The sequence below is a fragment of the Mya arenaria genome, chromosome 16 (assembly GCF_026914265.1).
Source record: "Mya arenaria isolate MELC-2E11 chromosome 16, ASM2691426v1".
Classification (NCBI taxonomy): Eukaryota; Metazoa; Mollusca; class Bivalvia; order Myida; family Myidae; genus Mya; species Mya arenaria.
The window spans coordinates 11465955-11481771 of record NC_069137.1 but is presented as its reverse complement, the minus strand read 5'-3'; the positions used below and the strand labels follow the sequence as shown (position 1 = coordinate 11481771).

General features: G+C 33.5%; 1 protein-coding gene across 5 annotated transcripts in view; it reads right to left on the bottom strand.

Annotated features, from left to right (window-relative positions):
- The window catches only part of LOC128221874 (protein piccolo-like), a 76968-nt gene extending 61978 nt beyond the window's left edge, over window positions 1-14990 (bottom strand). For 4 of the 5 annotated variants that reach the window (XM_052930500.1, XM_052930501.1, XM_052930502.1 and 1 more), the window contains exons 1-2: window positions 14704-14990; window positions 12715-12861 (exon numbers count right to left, since the gene is read on the bottom strand). In XM_052930500.1, coding sequence (XP_052786460.1) covers window positions 12715-12861; window positions 14704-14981 — 425 coding nt within the window. In that variant the 5' untranslated portion in view covers window positions 14982-14990. The remainder of the gene's footprint in view (window positions 1-12714; window positions 12862-14703) is intronic. The other variant, XM_052930504.1, reaches the window with a different exon arrangement.
- Window positions 14991-15817: the final 827 nt, after the last annotated feature.

Below are 15817 nucleotides of genomic sequence, written 5' to 3'. Positions count from 1 at the left end.
CAAATGTTATTTATTTATATTCCAAGTATAATTGCAATTTTACAAGCATTTAAAAAAAAAAAAAAATATTACTCAATAGCTCAGAAGGACCCCAAATGAAAGCATATTCTAAATGTTTGAAATCAATATTATTTTATACTTAATATTGTTTATTTTTGTTTAGATCTTCTCATTATTTACACCATTAGGTTGTGTAGAGGCAATTATAACAACCTTTCAGTATGATACCTAAATTGTAAACTATTTTTTTAAACTGACAACTACATAGGAAAATGACTTTTTCCATACTCTGCCTTATGTTGCCTTTTTTTATTAAATTTAGAGGTTCCTAACAGCTCTGTTTATTCCACAGTGTGAACTACCAGATTGTTAATTAATACTTTACATAATGGATCAATCCAATTTTCAATATCTGGTAGGCCATCTGGCAGATAGCAGTTTTATTACCCCTTGTAAAACAACACTGATTCTTATCAGATGTACATTTAATGGAAAAAACATTCTGCAAATTTTGATAGATAGTCTGTTAAGCCAAGGATAAAAACAAGAAATCAATGAGTTTTAAAAATCTTATAAATTTCATTGTATTTTTATGAGCTGGATATCATTTTGAAATATAAGTCCAACATGTTTAAGAAAATAGTCACTGAGGTTATTAAGTAATTGATAAACAACTAAAATAAGTATAAGATCAGAATATTATAAGAACTCACCAGTATTGCATGTCATCTTTTACAAAACATCAAATGATTGGATTGTCATTCCAAATCATAGTCCATGTTCTTATGATAGTTATATCATAAATTTAATATCATTAATTTATTCCTTTAATTATCAATGGTTGTTATTTGTGTAAATTCATTAATTCCTGTAAAAACATCCAACCCTTCCTGCTGAAATCCCAACAAAACGCCCCTATTTCAAATTTGGTTCTGAGATTCTGATTGGTTGTTGTACAAATATGGCTTATCATGGGAATTGCTTGTGAACAAAGCATTCACATCTATGATGATAACATGTATAGAAATTAAAGTAATATGAACTCTGTGAATATTCAGTTGAATGCAATAAATAACTGTTTATTTTGTAAGTGTATTATTTTGCATAATATTATAAAATTATGATTTATTGCATTGATTTATTAAAAATATCCTTTTTTATTTTATTTTGAATCATTAATTGATAATTCATTTATTCATCCACTCATTTAAAAGTAACTAATTAAGTAAATTAATTAATCAATTTATTAATTATTCATTAATTTATTTATTCATTCCTTCATTCAATTATTCATTCATTCATTCATTCATTCATTCATTCATTCATTCATTCATTCATTCATTCATTCATTCATTCATTCATTCATTCATTCATTCATTCATTCATTCATTCATTCATTCATTCATTCATTCATTCATTCATTCATTATTATTCATTCATTCAATCACTAATCAATCAACCAACCAATCAATCAATCCACCAGTTAATCAATCAATACATCAGTAAATCAATCAAACATTCACATTCATTCATCATTCATTCATTTATGCAATCAATCAATCAATCAATCAATCAAACAATCAATCAATCAATCAATCAATCAATCAATCATTCATTCATCCATGTATTATTTTATTTTTGGATTCAACCCTTTTTTGAATTTCCATATTTCATTCATTCATCAAGAGTTTGAGTACTTCATTCAATCAGGAATAGAATGTATGAATTTGATGAATGACTGAAATTTTTTTTTAAGTTATTGTAGATTTACACATGAATAAACTAAAACAATTAAATTACTGCTGATAAAAGAAATTCTTAACTTGAACATGAATTATATTATAATTGAGATGAAATGCAGAATTTTTAAAAGAAAAAAATCTTCAGCTAAGAAAAAGCACTTATTATTTATATAATACACTTAAAACGCAAAAAAGTGCACCTACAAAGCAAAAGATCCAAAAAAATAAGCTTCGTCTTTTCTTTTAAAGCTTCGTCTTTGGTTGAAAAGCTTCGTCTTTTTCAATAAATATCAGCCATCTTAAATTTCAAAAAGACGAAGCTTTTTATGCTAAAGACGAAGCTTTTATGTTAAAGACGAAGCTTTAGTTAAAGTATAATATGGCTTAAACAAAAAGACGAAGCTATTTTTCAAAAGATGAAGGTTTAGCGAAGCTTTTTTACTAAAAGCGAACCTTTTATGAAAAAAACGCAGCTTTTGAAAAAAGCGAAGAAAAAGCACAGCTTTGGAAAAAAACGCAGCTTTGGAAAAAAAGCGCAGCTTTAGTGAAGAAATAGCTTTGCTAAAGCTGCACTTATTATGAAGCTTTGTTTTTATTTGGCACTTCGGACATTCGGTTCCAGTATCCGAATTATCCTGTATGTACCAATTACATGTGTATTAAGAAACTATCCAATGGAATTTTGGCCAAGTTACATGCAAGCTTCTTTAAATTTCACTCATTTTTAAGAAAAATCATTTTGCTATCAGTAACAGTAAGTTTTGTATACCATTCAGTAAGCTAAAATCATTATGTCAGCAATGTTGGCAGGTCTGGGTATAAAATAGTAGTAGACCTTGCAAAAATAAAGTGTATCCTAGGATATATTTAACAAAAATTTTCCGGAGGAGGAGCATAGACCTCTTTACATTTATCAAATGTAGCAATACAGTGCCATTCATGAGAATGTCAATAGGTTACCGTATTATATCATGCATAGGACGCACTTTTTTACCCCCAATTATCGTCTTAAGAAATGCCTGCGTCCTTTCTATGCTATTAGAATTTCATCTGTTTTTTTCCAAGTCCATTTCAGGTCGAAAATATCGGACCGGGGAAGAACGCGGTAATAATAAGTATCTGTACTGCGTCACCGAAGTGAACAACTGACATAGGTAAAATCATGCAAGTTAACACACGCAGAAATATATTGAATGTTTACTTTAAAATGATTTATTGAGAAATAAATTGAAAACAAACACGAGTGTTTACTTTTTTACAAAAGGGACGCTACTCACAAAAACTCGATGTGAGTCAGCATTTTAACTGGATTGAGTTATAACGGCAACGGAAAATCGGGAAAGGAGGTATTTATCAATTAATCGTTGTTCATGATTTTAATGTTTCGATATTTTACAAAACATTTTGTTGTATGTTACTGTTTTAAAAAAATAATAAAGGAATGTGCATAACGCAAAGTAGCATTATTGTCACTATCAAACCTTTTCAAATGTGCGAAGGTGTGAAAAACACCCGCTGTCTGTCATTAGAAAAACATCAATAGAACAAACTATTGCGATGGTAATACCGTATTGTTGTTTGTTCGCACTTTACCCGAGGTGCCTTATCTGCTGGCAAGGCTAATTACCGACACGCAATAATTATGCTGACATGCTTTAATCCGCGCAGCGACAAGCCTTATCAAAACAATCATTAGTTTTGACAATACACAGTTTTGCAACGGTTGCAACGGTTGACTGTCAGTCAGAACTAGTCTATTACAGCATTTGTATAAGTCTTATATTATGCGTGAATGTTCTCAAAATGTCAAGACATATATCATTGTTGTGTACGTTGAATTACCGAAATACGACGATAATTATCGAAATACACAAGACACTTACCGAAATATGCCTTTTATACAATTTTTGTTTGTTTTTTTACTTCAATATATGTTATAAATACTTTACCAACCTCAATTTTTCGGCTCCGATTTTGACATTTTTCCGCTGCGTCCCATCTTATATATTAAGGGGTTTTACCCGTTTTCTCAACGATTTTTTTGCCTGCGTCCTATCTATGCTAGCGTCCTATACATGATATAAAACGGTAGTTAAATAAAAAGTATGGAAAAAAAATTAACAATAAAATAAATTATGCTAATGTTTTCCGCATTTTTTACCAAAACAATGTTACCCCTATCATTTAAGGATTCCACCACCATTTTCTGGAATTCAATATTGGCATCTTTATTGAACATTAAAAAGTCAGAAGTTTAGTCGAGTAGCAGTGCTCCCAAAAAGCACATGCTCCCAAAAAGCACATGCTCAGTGATGACATAATCAACAAGATGGATGCCGACTGTCAAAATTTGTTTGAGAATTATTCAAAATTTATTCATTGATTGTAACATATATGAATAGAAAAAGTTCAAAAATTATCTTTCCAATGAATTTTGATATAATAAATGTGTTTTTTTACCCTTAGGAACTACAGATCAATTGAAAGTTTCATATTGACATATACCAAGAAATATTGTAAACAAAGGACATCAGAAGTGCTCTTTGTGAACTAGATATTCAGATTTTTCGGATTACACCGACAATTGGTAACCACCGGTATTTCGTACGTTGGGGATATATCGATCTGAGATATACTCCGTAACTGATTTAACTGATAATTACCATATATATATATACATATATATAGATACACATATTAATCGATGCGTAGTCTGAAAAAATAAATGAAATGGTGCAAGCAATGTTAGGGTGAGAGAATAGATGTTTATTTACCTTAATTTTGGCAACAATATGAGGATAGAGGGAATGGCCAGCAGAAGAGGAAATACAGGTTGGGTATAAAAGACTTGCCGGACGGGACCATTTCCAAAATTTCCAAATCATAAAAATAACAAAAACAACAACAATTAACAGGTTATTACATATAAGTATTAAATATATATACATAAGTTGCATATAATTTTTGATAATGTTTGGATAGATACCATTAATTTTTTGAACAATATACTAATTAAAAAGAAACCAATACAGATAAAGGTGCATCAAATTAATCAGGGACCAATAACAAACATTCTTCAAAAATAAATGTGCAAGTCAAACAACAATCAATTACACTTTTGACGCAAATTACTTAACTATATTTCAAGGAACCACTGCATAAAAATAGTAATAATCGTTTGAATTTGTCTCCTTTTTTGGTTATTATTAAATATCAATAATCATATATTAATAATCTGAAAGCAATGTTTGATTATTTGTAATTTGTAAACATGAAACGTACAACATTTATAATTGTTACACAACGTTAAAACATGTGTTTACAAATTGTAATTATAAATGCACTTCACAAAACAATACATATTTTTATACATCTTCCAGATCGGCCAGTCTTTTATACCCGACTTTCTTTTTCGGATCGGAACGGATATTTCCGTTGGTCCGGTCTGGCCAGTCTTTTATATCCAACCAAAATACGCGTTCATTACCCGAACAGTATGACTAGTTAGAGGAAAGTGCACTTTCCGCGGAAAGTACGAAATCCTACGGAAAGACATGCAAAATACACATTTTTATTAAATTACACATATTTTCTTATAATTATGTTTGAACACATAAAACACCTTATGTGTATAATTTTTGTACATTTTGGAATATATTTGGAATTTACATATTTTGAATTAGCGGAAAGTACGAAATCCTGGGGAAAGTACTCTCAAAAGCATATTTTTATAAAATTTAAAGCTGCACTCTCACAGATTTACCATTTTTACAACTTTTTTGTCTTTGAAAAAGCAGATTATTGCGTAGATATCTGCAAACCAATGAAATAAAATTGCTGACAAAAAATCAGATCGTAGATTTTCATATTTCCGTCGATAATTAATGTTTTATGGCTTAAACCGTTACTAACCGTTTAAGAAAAATGCATAAAACATCAATTTTTGAACTTAAATATAAAAATCTGCGATCTAATTTTTGTCAGCAGTCTTATATAACTGGTTTCCATGGATTGTCACAAAAATTGGCTCGTTCCAAGACAAAAAATAAACAAGAGGGCCAAATGGCCCTGAATCGCTCACCTGTGATATACTGCACATTGGTATTGTGTTCATAAGGTTTTTCTAATATCTGACCTAGTGACCTAGTTATTGACTGCGGATGACCCAATATCGAACATGACCCAGATTTTATAGAGATGATCATTCTGACCAAGTTGCATTAACATTAGGCTAAAATTGTGACCTCTATTGTGTTCACAAGGTTTTTCTACTAATTGACCTATTGACCTAGTTATTGACGGTAAATGACCCAATATCGAACTTGACCTAGATTTTATAGAGATGATCATTCTGACCAAATTGCATTGAGATTAGGCTAAAATTGTGACCTCTATTGTGTTCACAAGGTTTTTCTACTAATTGACCTATTGACCTAGTTATTGACGGTAAATGACCCAATATCGAACTTGACCTAGATTTTATAGAGATGATCATTCTGACCAAATTGCATTGAGATTAGGCTAAAATTGTGACCTCTATTGTGTTCACAAGGTTTTTCTACTAATTGACCTATTGACCTAGTTATTGACGGTAAATGACCCAATATCGAACTTGACCTAGATTTTATAGAGATGATCATTCTGACCAAATTGCATTGAGATTAGGCTAAAATTGTGACCTCTATTGTGTTCACAAGGTTTTTCTACTAATTGACCTAGTGACCTAGTTTTTGACCTGGGTTGACCCAATATGGAACTTGACCTAGCTTATGTTAAGATGATCATTCTGACCAAGTTTCATTAAGATAAGGCTAAAATTGTGACCTCTATTTTGTTCACAAGGTTTTTCTAATAATTGACCTAGTGACCTAGTTATTGACTGCGTATGACCCAATATCGAACTTGACCCAGATTTTATAGAGATGATCATTCTGACCAAGTTGCATTAAGATTAGCCTAAAATTGTGACCTCTATTGTGTTCACAAGGCTTTTGTACTAATTGACCTAGTGACCTAGTTATTGACCGCGGATGACCCAATATCGAACTTGACCTAGATTTTATAGAGATGATCATTCTGACCAAGTTGCATTGAGATTAGGCTAAAATTGTGACCTCTATTGTGTTCACAAGGTTTTTGTACTAATTGACCTAGTGACCTAGTTATTGACCGTGAATGACCCAATATCAAACTTGACCTACATTTTACAGCGATGATCATTCTGACCAATTTGCATTGAGATTAGGCTAAAATTGTGACCTCTATTGTGTTCACAAGGTTTTTCTACTAATTGACCTCGTGACCTAGTTATTGACCGCGGATGACCCAATATCGAACTTGACCTAGATTTTATAGAGATGATCATTCTGACCAAGTTGCATTGAGATTAGGCTAAAATTGTGACCTCTAATGTGTTCACAAGGTATTTCTACTAATTGACCTACTGACCTAGTTTTTGACCCCAGATGACCCAATATCGAACTTGACCTAGATTTTATAGAGATGATCAGTCTGACCAAGTTTCATAAAGATTAGGTCAAAATTGTGACCTCTGTTGTGTTCACAAGGTTTTTCTAATAATTGACCTAGTGACCTAGTTATTGACTGCGGATGACCCAATATCGAACTTGACCTAGATTTTATAGAGATGATTATTCTGACCAACTTGCATTGAGATTAGGCTAAAATTGTGACCTCTAATGTGTTCACAAGGTATTTCTACTAATTGACCTACTGACCTAGTTTTTGACCCCGGATGACCCAATATCGAACATGACCTAGATTTCATAGAGATGATCAGTCTGACCAAGTTTCATAAAGATTAGGTCAAAATTGTGACCTCTGTTGTGTTCACAAGGTTTTTCTAATAATTGACCTAGTGACCTAGTTATTGACTGCGGATGACCCAATATCGAACTTGACCTAGATTTTATAGAGATGACCATTCTGACCAAGTTGCATTGAGATTAGGCTAAAATTGTGACCTCTATTGTGTTCACAAGGTTTTTGTACTAATTGACCTAGTGACCTAGTTTTTGACCCCAGATGACCCAATATCGAACTTGACTTAGATTTTATAGAGATGATCAGTCTGACCAAGTTTCATAAAGATTAGGTCAAAATTGTGACCTCTATTGTGTTCACAAGCAATTGTGAACGGACGGACGGACGGACGGATGGACAGACGGACGACGGACGAAGAGTGATCACAAAAGCTCACCTTGTCTTTACGTGACAGGTGAGCTAAAAAGTTGTCGAAACATTCAATCTGTGAGAGTGCAGCTTTAAAGAAAAAATTTTTTTTTTGAATTACTTATGAAAATACATGATGTGTATAAGTATTGTACAAATTGGATGACATTTGACTGATTTATTTGAGGTTTACATACTTTGCCTACAGAAAGTACGAAATAAGTTACAGAAAGTAAATGCAAAATGCACATTTTTATTTGTAATCAATAAGAAAATATTTCACCTAGTTAAATTTCAAGGTTTTAATACAATACAAATTGTTTATGTTGGTCAGTTTGGCAGATTTATTGTAATTTTACGTATTTTAGGGACTACTAAATGTACAGAACAGAACAGAACAGAAAATTTATTCGACTTAAGCATAAAAAGCTCATCGTCACAACAATATGTATAGAAACAAAAGACATGTCATGTGCCAATAATAACATAAGTTCTATTAGTAAATTAATCATAAGTTTGATATAAATATTGTGATAGTGTGTATAACAATAACAAGAATGTTATCGATATTAAGGTATAATATGAAAATCCTACTCTCAGATAACACCAATTCGGAAGTGCCTATTCATTTTTACATGCCTTATCTCTTTTAAATAGCATATTACCATAAAGCAATGAATGGTTATACCATCTCAGACCATTGGTCAACTTCCATATTTATAGGTTTTGAAGCTGAATGGTTTGTGATTTCAAAAACAGGCTGAACATGCTGGATCTACCTGATCTACTTTATACTGTCTACATTTCACCGCATTGTTTGTCCTCGTACACCAGACACCGTAATTTTACCGGATTCACAGTGGTTCCGTTCAATAAATAATTTTATTGTTCTTAAGAGAAACGTGACTTTTTCCAACGGAGTTTAATGTGTAGTAAACAAGTAGAGCTTTCCTCCATATATTGTGTTGGGGTCATGCAGCACTTAAAATCAGTATTATTTCACCTGCAAATTGGTCAATTGTGTAGAATATATATGAAATCAGTTCAGTTGTCTGTGACCTTATGTTGAGACCGGGCCAAGAGATATCGGGTTATTATCAGAATATAAATCCCGGTATCACATGGCACGGCAGATTGCGTTTCGAAGGTGTTACCCGGTACCAACTGTGACAAAAAACCGGGTATCAACATAATCCGGTATCATAAACTGTATTACTGGCTTTACCCAATATCAAAACTGGATATCCGGTTTTAGCACCACCAGGATATACACCTCATTCGGCATTACTCAATCGGAAAAATGGTGTAAAAAGGGCCCTAATGAGGAACTAATTGTCATTTATTTTGACATATTTTGTGGGTTAAGTCTGCTTCCATTTGACAGATGCTGAGATATCAAAAAAAAATATTTTGGTGATCAGTGGTAAATATTAAGAACAGAAATACTTTATTTGATTTTGGTGAAATACAAATTAGACTGAATCAGACTGATAATATGTTAGACTTTCTTAACTCAGTGTTTTTACAAACTTTATTTTTTATAATTAGAATTTATATGTCTTTGATCCCAGTAATCAAAAGGCTTAATATTCAAAATAGGTCTCATGTGAAGTATTATTGAAAAAAGGTCTGGTATATATTGCGGAAAAAGCTTAGTAACCTGGTTAAATATTTTGTTTTAGGCTTTTATTTATCAAAAAAAATTGTTTAATTGCGTATCTTATCAGTTACTTTTTTTTTTAATAAAATCAAAAAATATTATCAAAGATATTAAGACTAATTATTATTGATTGAGACAAATATAATGTGTATGGAAACTTTTAATGAGTGGGTTTATCCACAGCTTAGGAGGAAAAGCAAGCTCTATGTCCAGTAGCCCATAATGCTTTGCGACAAAGGTGACTTCCGGTTCATTTCCTGTACAGTCAAATAAGCAGTAGGAGCAAATGTAAACATTTATTATTTCCCAATACCTAACAGCAGAATGTAATTGCAGGTTAGTAATTTATAATATTTAGTATCAAACTTTATAAAATGAACAATATTTAGTCACCATGTGTGTTTTTATGCGTATTTTAAGGGTTAATCTAACAATCAAATTTGGTGTAGATGGGTGGGGAAATTTCTTGTTTGTGTCAGGTTTCTGCTTCAGTAATCAGTTGGTGTATTTGTCTATAATAAGGCCTAAAATAAAAAATTGTGTGGTTAGGGTAACATGGCCCCAAGAATATGTAGGGATTTTTTTTTAGGTTTTTAGTTTGGTACAGGTTTGTTTGCTTTGTTTTTGCCATTTTTCAACAGTACTGTGAAATCATTAATGTTCGTGGGACATTAATGTTCGTGGTTTTCGTGGGAGGGGTGATCCACGAATTCAAGATCCCACGAAATATAGTCCTCTTTATATAATTCACTTTTTCAATTGACTTGTTATGTACATAGTATGTTATGTACGTACATAGTATATTCTTTAGATATTCTTTAGATGTAACAGCGTAAATACCGAACTGACACTATATCTGACTATTATTGTTTTGTTAATATATTGTATTTGCCTTAAACAAATAACAAACAAAATCAATTCATTGTTTTTTTTTATGAAACACATGCTGTAACGTGTGCTATTTATGAAAATCTCCAGGTTTGCAAGACGTGCGTATTGAATATCGGTACTCGATTTATTTCTTTGAAGAAATATTTAATCGATTACATTGATTGTTTACTCAAATATACGCACCTTCTTGGTGTCTTCACAGTTTGCAATGGCTTCGCCTATCTATATCTGTGATCAGGGTACATCTTCTTTTATGACCTTAATTTCCAATTAAATCGATAATTGACATGGTATATGCATTAATTGACATGTTGTACCACTATTGCGAGTGTCATAAACCGTATGACGTAGATTAGTGAAATCATGTGCCCAGCGCGTGCAGATTATGCAGACGATTTAGGATGATCGCAGATTTTTTTTTCAAAAATGAAAAACCACGAATTCATGTACCCACGAAAATGTAAAATTTCGGAAAACCACGGAATTTCATGCCAACGAATACAAATGATTTCACAGTATTTCAGTTATATACAGTACACTCCATGCGGAACTACCACTTTCTGTTTTCCTCGGCAGATTTTGGTCATCGCGGACACGACATCCAATTGATCATAATCCTCTTTCCTCGGCGTTTTTACTCGTTCACCAACCGAGGCTGATCAGTGGACCGTATAATAACAATCGCCGCGTTACTCGGAGGTAAAAACACCGCGAAACTCGGAGGAAAACCGATAAGAATCTCCCACTGTATCTAATTTTGTTTAATTTATTTGATATTTTTTGCTACACCCGTAATTATTTATAAAAATAATTTATTTCACGTACCTAATTTTCGGACATCCAAAGGACATCAATCATAACTTTCACACTTACCAAGTTTCACAGACGAAGATTATCTAGCTAACCGTATACGCAACTGTTGACAAGTTAATTAGTAAATAACCGTCCTAAACGACGTATTGCATGTAGAAAGAGGAAGTGTGAAATATCTATTGGAGGATTAAATAAACAGCAAGGGCAATCATGGGATTAAGAAAACATTTAGACATGACATTTTTGTAAAACTATCTGCCAATAAACTTTAAAACGTGTACCACACTTGTAGACTGTAAGAAGCAATTATGTACAGTTATACTTATTGAATCATCAATAAAAGTCAGCACATTCAATGATTTATAGGTAAGTAATTAATGTGATGAAATAAAGTTGGAAATGCAATACTAAAGTTACATTCAAAAACACCACTCAGACACATTAATCCTGCATATATAACAATATACATGCTCTCCATGAGATCCTCGTGGGTAAAACTGTGAGTTATGTGACGTCACACAGTGAGACTGTTTGATCTGAAGCCGAATTAGAATGTGTTATTCATTTCAATGCATGTATACAATGGTGTTTAATGGGATTTTAATTAACTTGATGAAGGATTTACACTAATATGCATAATGGATAAGTTTAGAACCATTGATAACTACGGATAAATTAATAAGTGGTAAAATGCAAATTAAGAAATAATGACTGAAAAATATTCACACTTACAAAGTTCTCAACACCTTCTTTACTCCAATCTAATTAAGCTCTCAACACCTTAATATAGTAAGAGAAAGATGACAATAACAAACACAAACGCACGCTATGGTATATCTTTTAATTACATAATGTGAAAAACAACATTTGTTTTACGATGCTGATGAAAATTGATATGGAAATTTACAATAATTGTTTTTAAAAAGAAACTGACTGTACTTTGAAAAAATTAATTATTTAATACTGTTTTAACAGAGCTATGTACTGTAGTAGCTACATGTATGCACAAAACGCTGAGTTCCACGATTAGGTCAATAAATCGATACGATCACCGGCACTACCTGCAATAAAACCGTCCATAGAAAACGATTAACTCGGTGCAACTCGGTGAAATTTAGCGAGGAAAAAGGTTGTGTACTTGGCGGAAATCCGCGATAAATTAAAAACGCCTCCGAGTCACCGAGGAAAGTGGTAGTTCCTCGTGGAGTGTACTGTAAGTACATTGCTGGGGCTAAACATTCGGTAACTAAGATTTTCCTGAATAAAACCAGAACTGCCGCCTGTGGTGGGGATCAAACCCTTAGATTGATAGACCGGCGGTCTCCCAACCGAGCTAGCCGAGTACACTGTCACTAACACAGTATTAAACATACACTGTTTGTGTGTGCTTCATGCATTTGTACACCAATGTTTTACCTTGTAGTTTGTTTTTTAGGACGTGAAGGTGGAGCTGTTCTTTCTGCCTGCATTTCAAAAACGTTTTTGTCGCCAGTCTTGCTAGTACCAGCGTCGCTGCAGTCAGGTGGTGTGTCAGTGCCAGTTTTGTTGTTGTTCGTCACACACCTTCCGAAAGCAAAACATATTGATAATTAAATGTGACAATACTGACCTGCTTCAGCATCTCAAAAACATTTCTCTACCATTCTCCAAGAAGTAAAGTTAGGAATATTTTTTAAACTGTAGAAATGTCAACAGACATGGGTTTCAGTCCCAGTTTAAAATAAAGTCACATTTTGTCAGGCACCAGCCTTAGTCCATATAAACAGCCGCTTCAGAGTCTTTGACGATTTTTGTGTTGGCGACTCTGCGCGTCTATATGCCACTTGTTCTTTTCCTAGCCAAGATCCCAGCGCTAAGTATATCGAGCGGAAAGATAGCGCGCACCTGATTCGGTTAAACTCCGCTAATAAAATGCGCATTTGAAATCATGTAGTCATCTTCAGGTAAAGGTATCAATATTTGTTAAAAATGTGAAAACATATATATAAGGATTTTTAAAAGTTTTAATAAAACAAATATATATATATATATATATATATATATATATATATATATATATATATATATATTAACAAGGAAAACAGTCGAAAAAAATCAACAATATGAATTATATATCGAGAATATCAATGTCCCGACAGGGGAGGTAACTGCGTAAGATAAATATACTAATAGTGGCGAACCCAATATGGCGTTGAAAAGTTGACAGAAGCCGATCAGCGTCAGTTTTTCATGGAAAACTAAAGTTATAAGAAAAAGGTATTAACCAGTATATCATCTATGTGTCCCTTTTATCTGTTCTTTTAACAATTCAGTGTATTTGTAGAATAATGGTCGAATATTTCATTTTACATTGGTATAAATAAATCGACTTGTGGCGTTATAGGGAACACAATAAATATCCAAATGTTAAAAAACATTCCCTATACGCACATTATTGTGGCTAGCACCAGCCTTAGTCTAAAATTATAGACCTGTTATACGGGATTCTTCCAATCCCTAATGTCTAAACAGGTTTGTGTAAAAAACGTGGGTGTTTTGAAAAATATTGAAATTGTATTAAGTGTTCAAAGTATTTTATGGTTTAAATTGATTATAAAGGTTTATATTCATATTTTACCATGTAAGTGAAAGGTTATTTTGCACAAAACAAGCATTTAATGCATTGAAACACATTATTTACCTTTCCAATAAAACGAAAGTTGACTGACACAGACAACAATTATGCCAAGGCGAACAACTTGACTCAATCGTAATTACTCGGCCACCTCCGACAAGCTTCGAGATAGACCTCGTAAATACAATCGTAACAACTCTGTCATGACCGAAATGTTCAGATTGTTTAAAAATTGTGCCCTGAAGCCTTGCAGGTGCCCTTCATGCATATATCGCTATGTTTTGACAGCAAGAAATGAAAAAAAACACGTCAAACTCGTAATTATTCATAGGATATGACATTTTTATGTATGGAACTGATAGAAAATAACATAATCTGGTAATATTTCTTGTTTTAATGATATTTTTTAGATGTTAAATGTTTTAACCCGGAATCCCGATCGGAATAACTACCCACTTTTGATACTAAACAATTTGTACGTGAAGGATTTGCCATATCAAAAATCTAAACAAAATCTGCCAACGTACAATTATTTGGACTATATAACGGAGATAATTTCAAAATTGTGGCCGCGAAGATTCTCTGCGCAAGGACCGTTCGTTACTTTATGTTGGGATGGTGGACGTCACGAGTCTGCCATAGTTAAACAAAATCGTCAAAAGACTCGTTGACGGCCATTTAGGTGGACTAGCAGTGGTGTTAGTGGTATATTAAAATTAGACCGGCATTCAATCTTATGTTTGGAAAAACTTATATCATTATCCAGAGACATTTTGTTCCATTGTATATACCTTACTCTGATGCACAAAAAGGCGGAGAATTTCCCGATGAACTGTACGACAGGAATGTCGTACAGCTGTTTTTCATACAAACGGGTCCATGGCCCATTGTCGGATGTTGACATGTCAATCTCGGATATAGACCCCGGCTCGCACAAAAACATTATCTCTACATCTTCAAAAGTCATATTGGGTGTTATGAGCTTAAACTCCCGATGTTCTGGAGTGTTATGGAGACCACACGCCGTTTTTACGACGTGTATGACGGCGAAAAGGAAATTGGTCGCCATGTTTTTGGTTTTTTTTTGCTGTAGCGATTCGCACAACTCAATATTTTTGCGACGAGCCGAGCATAACGCCCGTACAGTTCCGTACCGGTTAATGCTAAACGACATCCAGTATCGGATGGATGGATGGATGGACGGACGGACGGACGGACGGACGGACGGACGGACGGACGGATAGACAGATAGACAGATCGACAGATAGATAGATAGATAGATAGATAGATAGATAGATAGATTTAATCTGGAGGAGGCGGAGTCAAGGGCAGTTGTTTGTGTGACCTAAAAGGTGCCAGAATCCGAGTGTGGTTTGTTGTAAGCAAGCCTGACTATCGGGTTTACTCCGGGTTCTCCGGTTTTATCCCCAAACCACAAGACCACATGTTCGACCAATATCTTGCCAACGAAACTGAGCAGTACGATTTGTAATAATTTGTTTCCGAATCGTTGTAAAGTAATTTGGTTTAAAATAAGGGGGTGGGTAGCATTAGTTTAAATGAACTATTAAAAAATGAATGTTTCAGGTACACTGATTGTGGTTAAGTCTACTACGTTTCGATGAAAGATGTTTTTCAGGTTTGGAAACACAAAAACCGACCCTGATTGCGACTGGGATAGGTGAAGGTAAGACCATCACACTGACTTGTATCATTTTTTGGGGGTAAGGCATGCTCAGTTGGTTAGTACAGGTACGTCTTTATGTTCGTTTTATATCGCCATCACAGCGCATAGTCAGATCCAGCCATTATCGATAGTAGGGTTGCAAGCTGGCACATGTGTTACTTCCCCTCCGTACTGATAAAGTCTAGGGTGCAAATTGGCACATGCGCCACTTCCCCTCC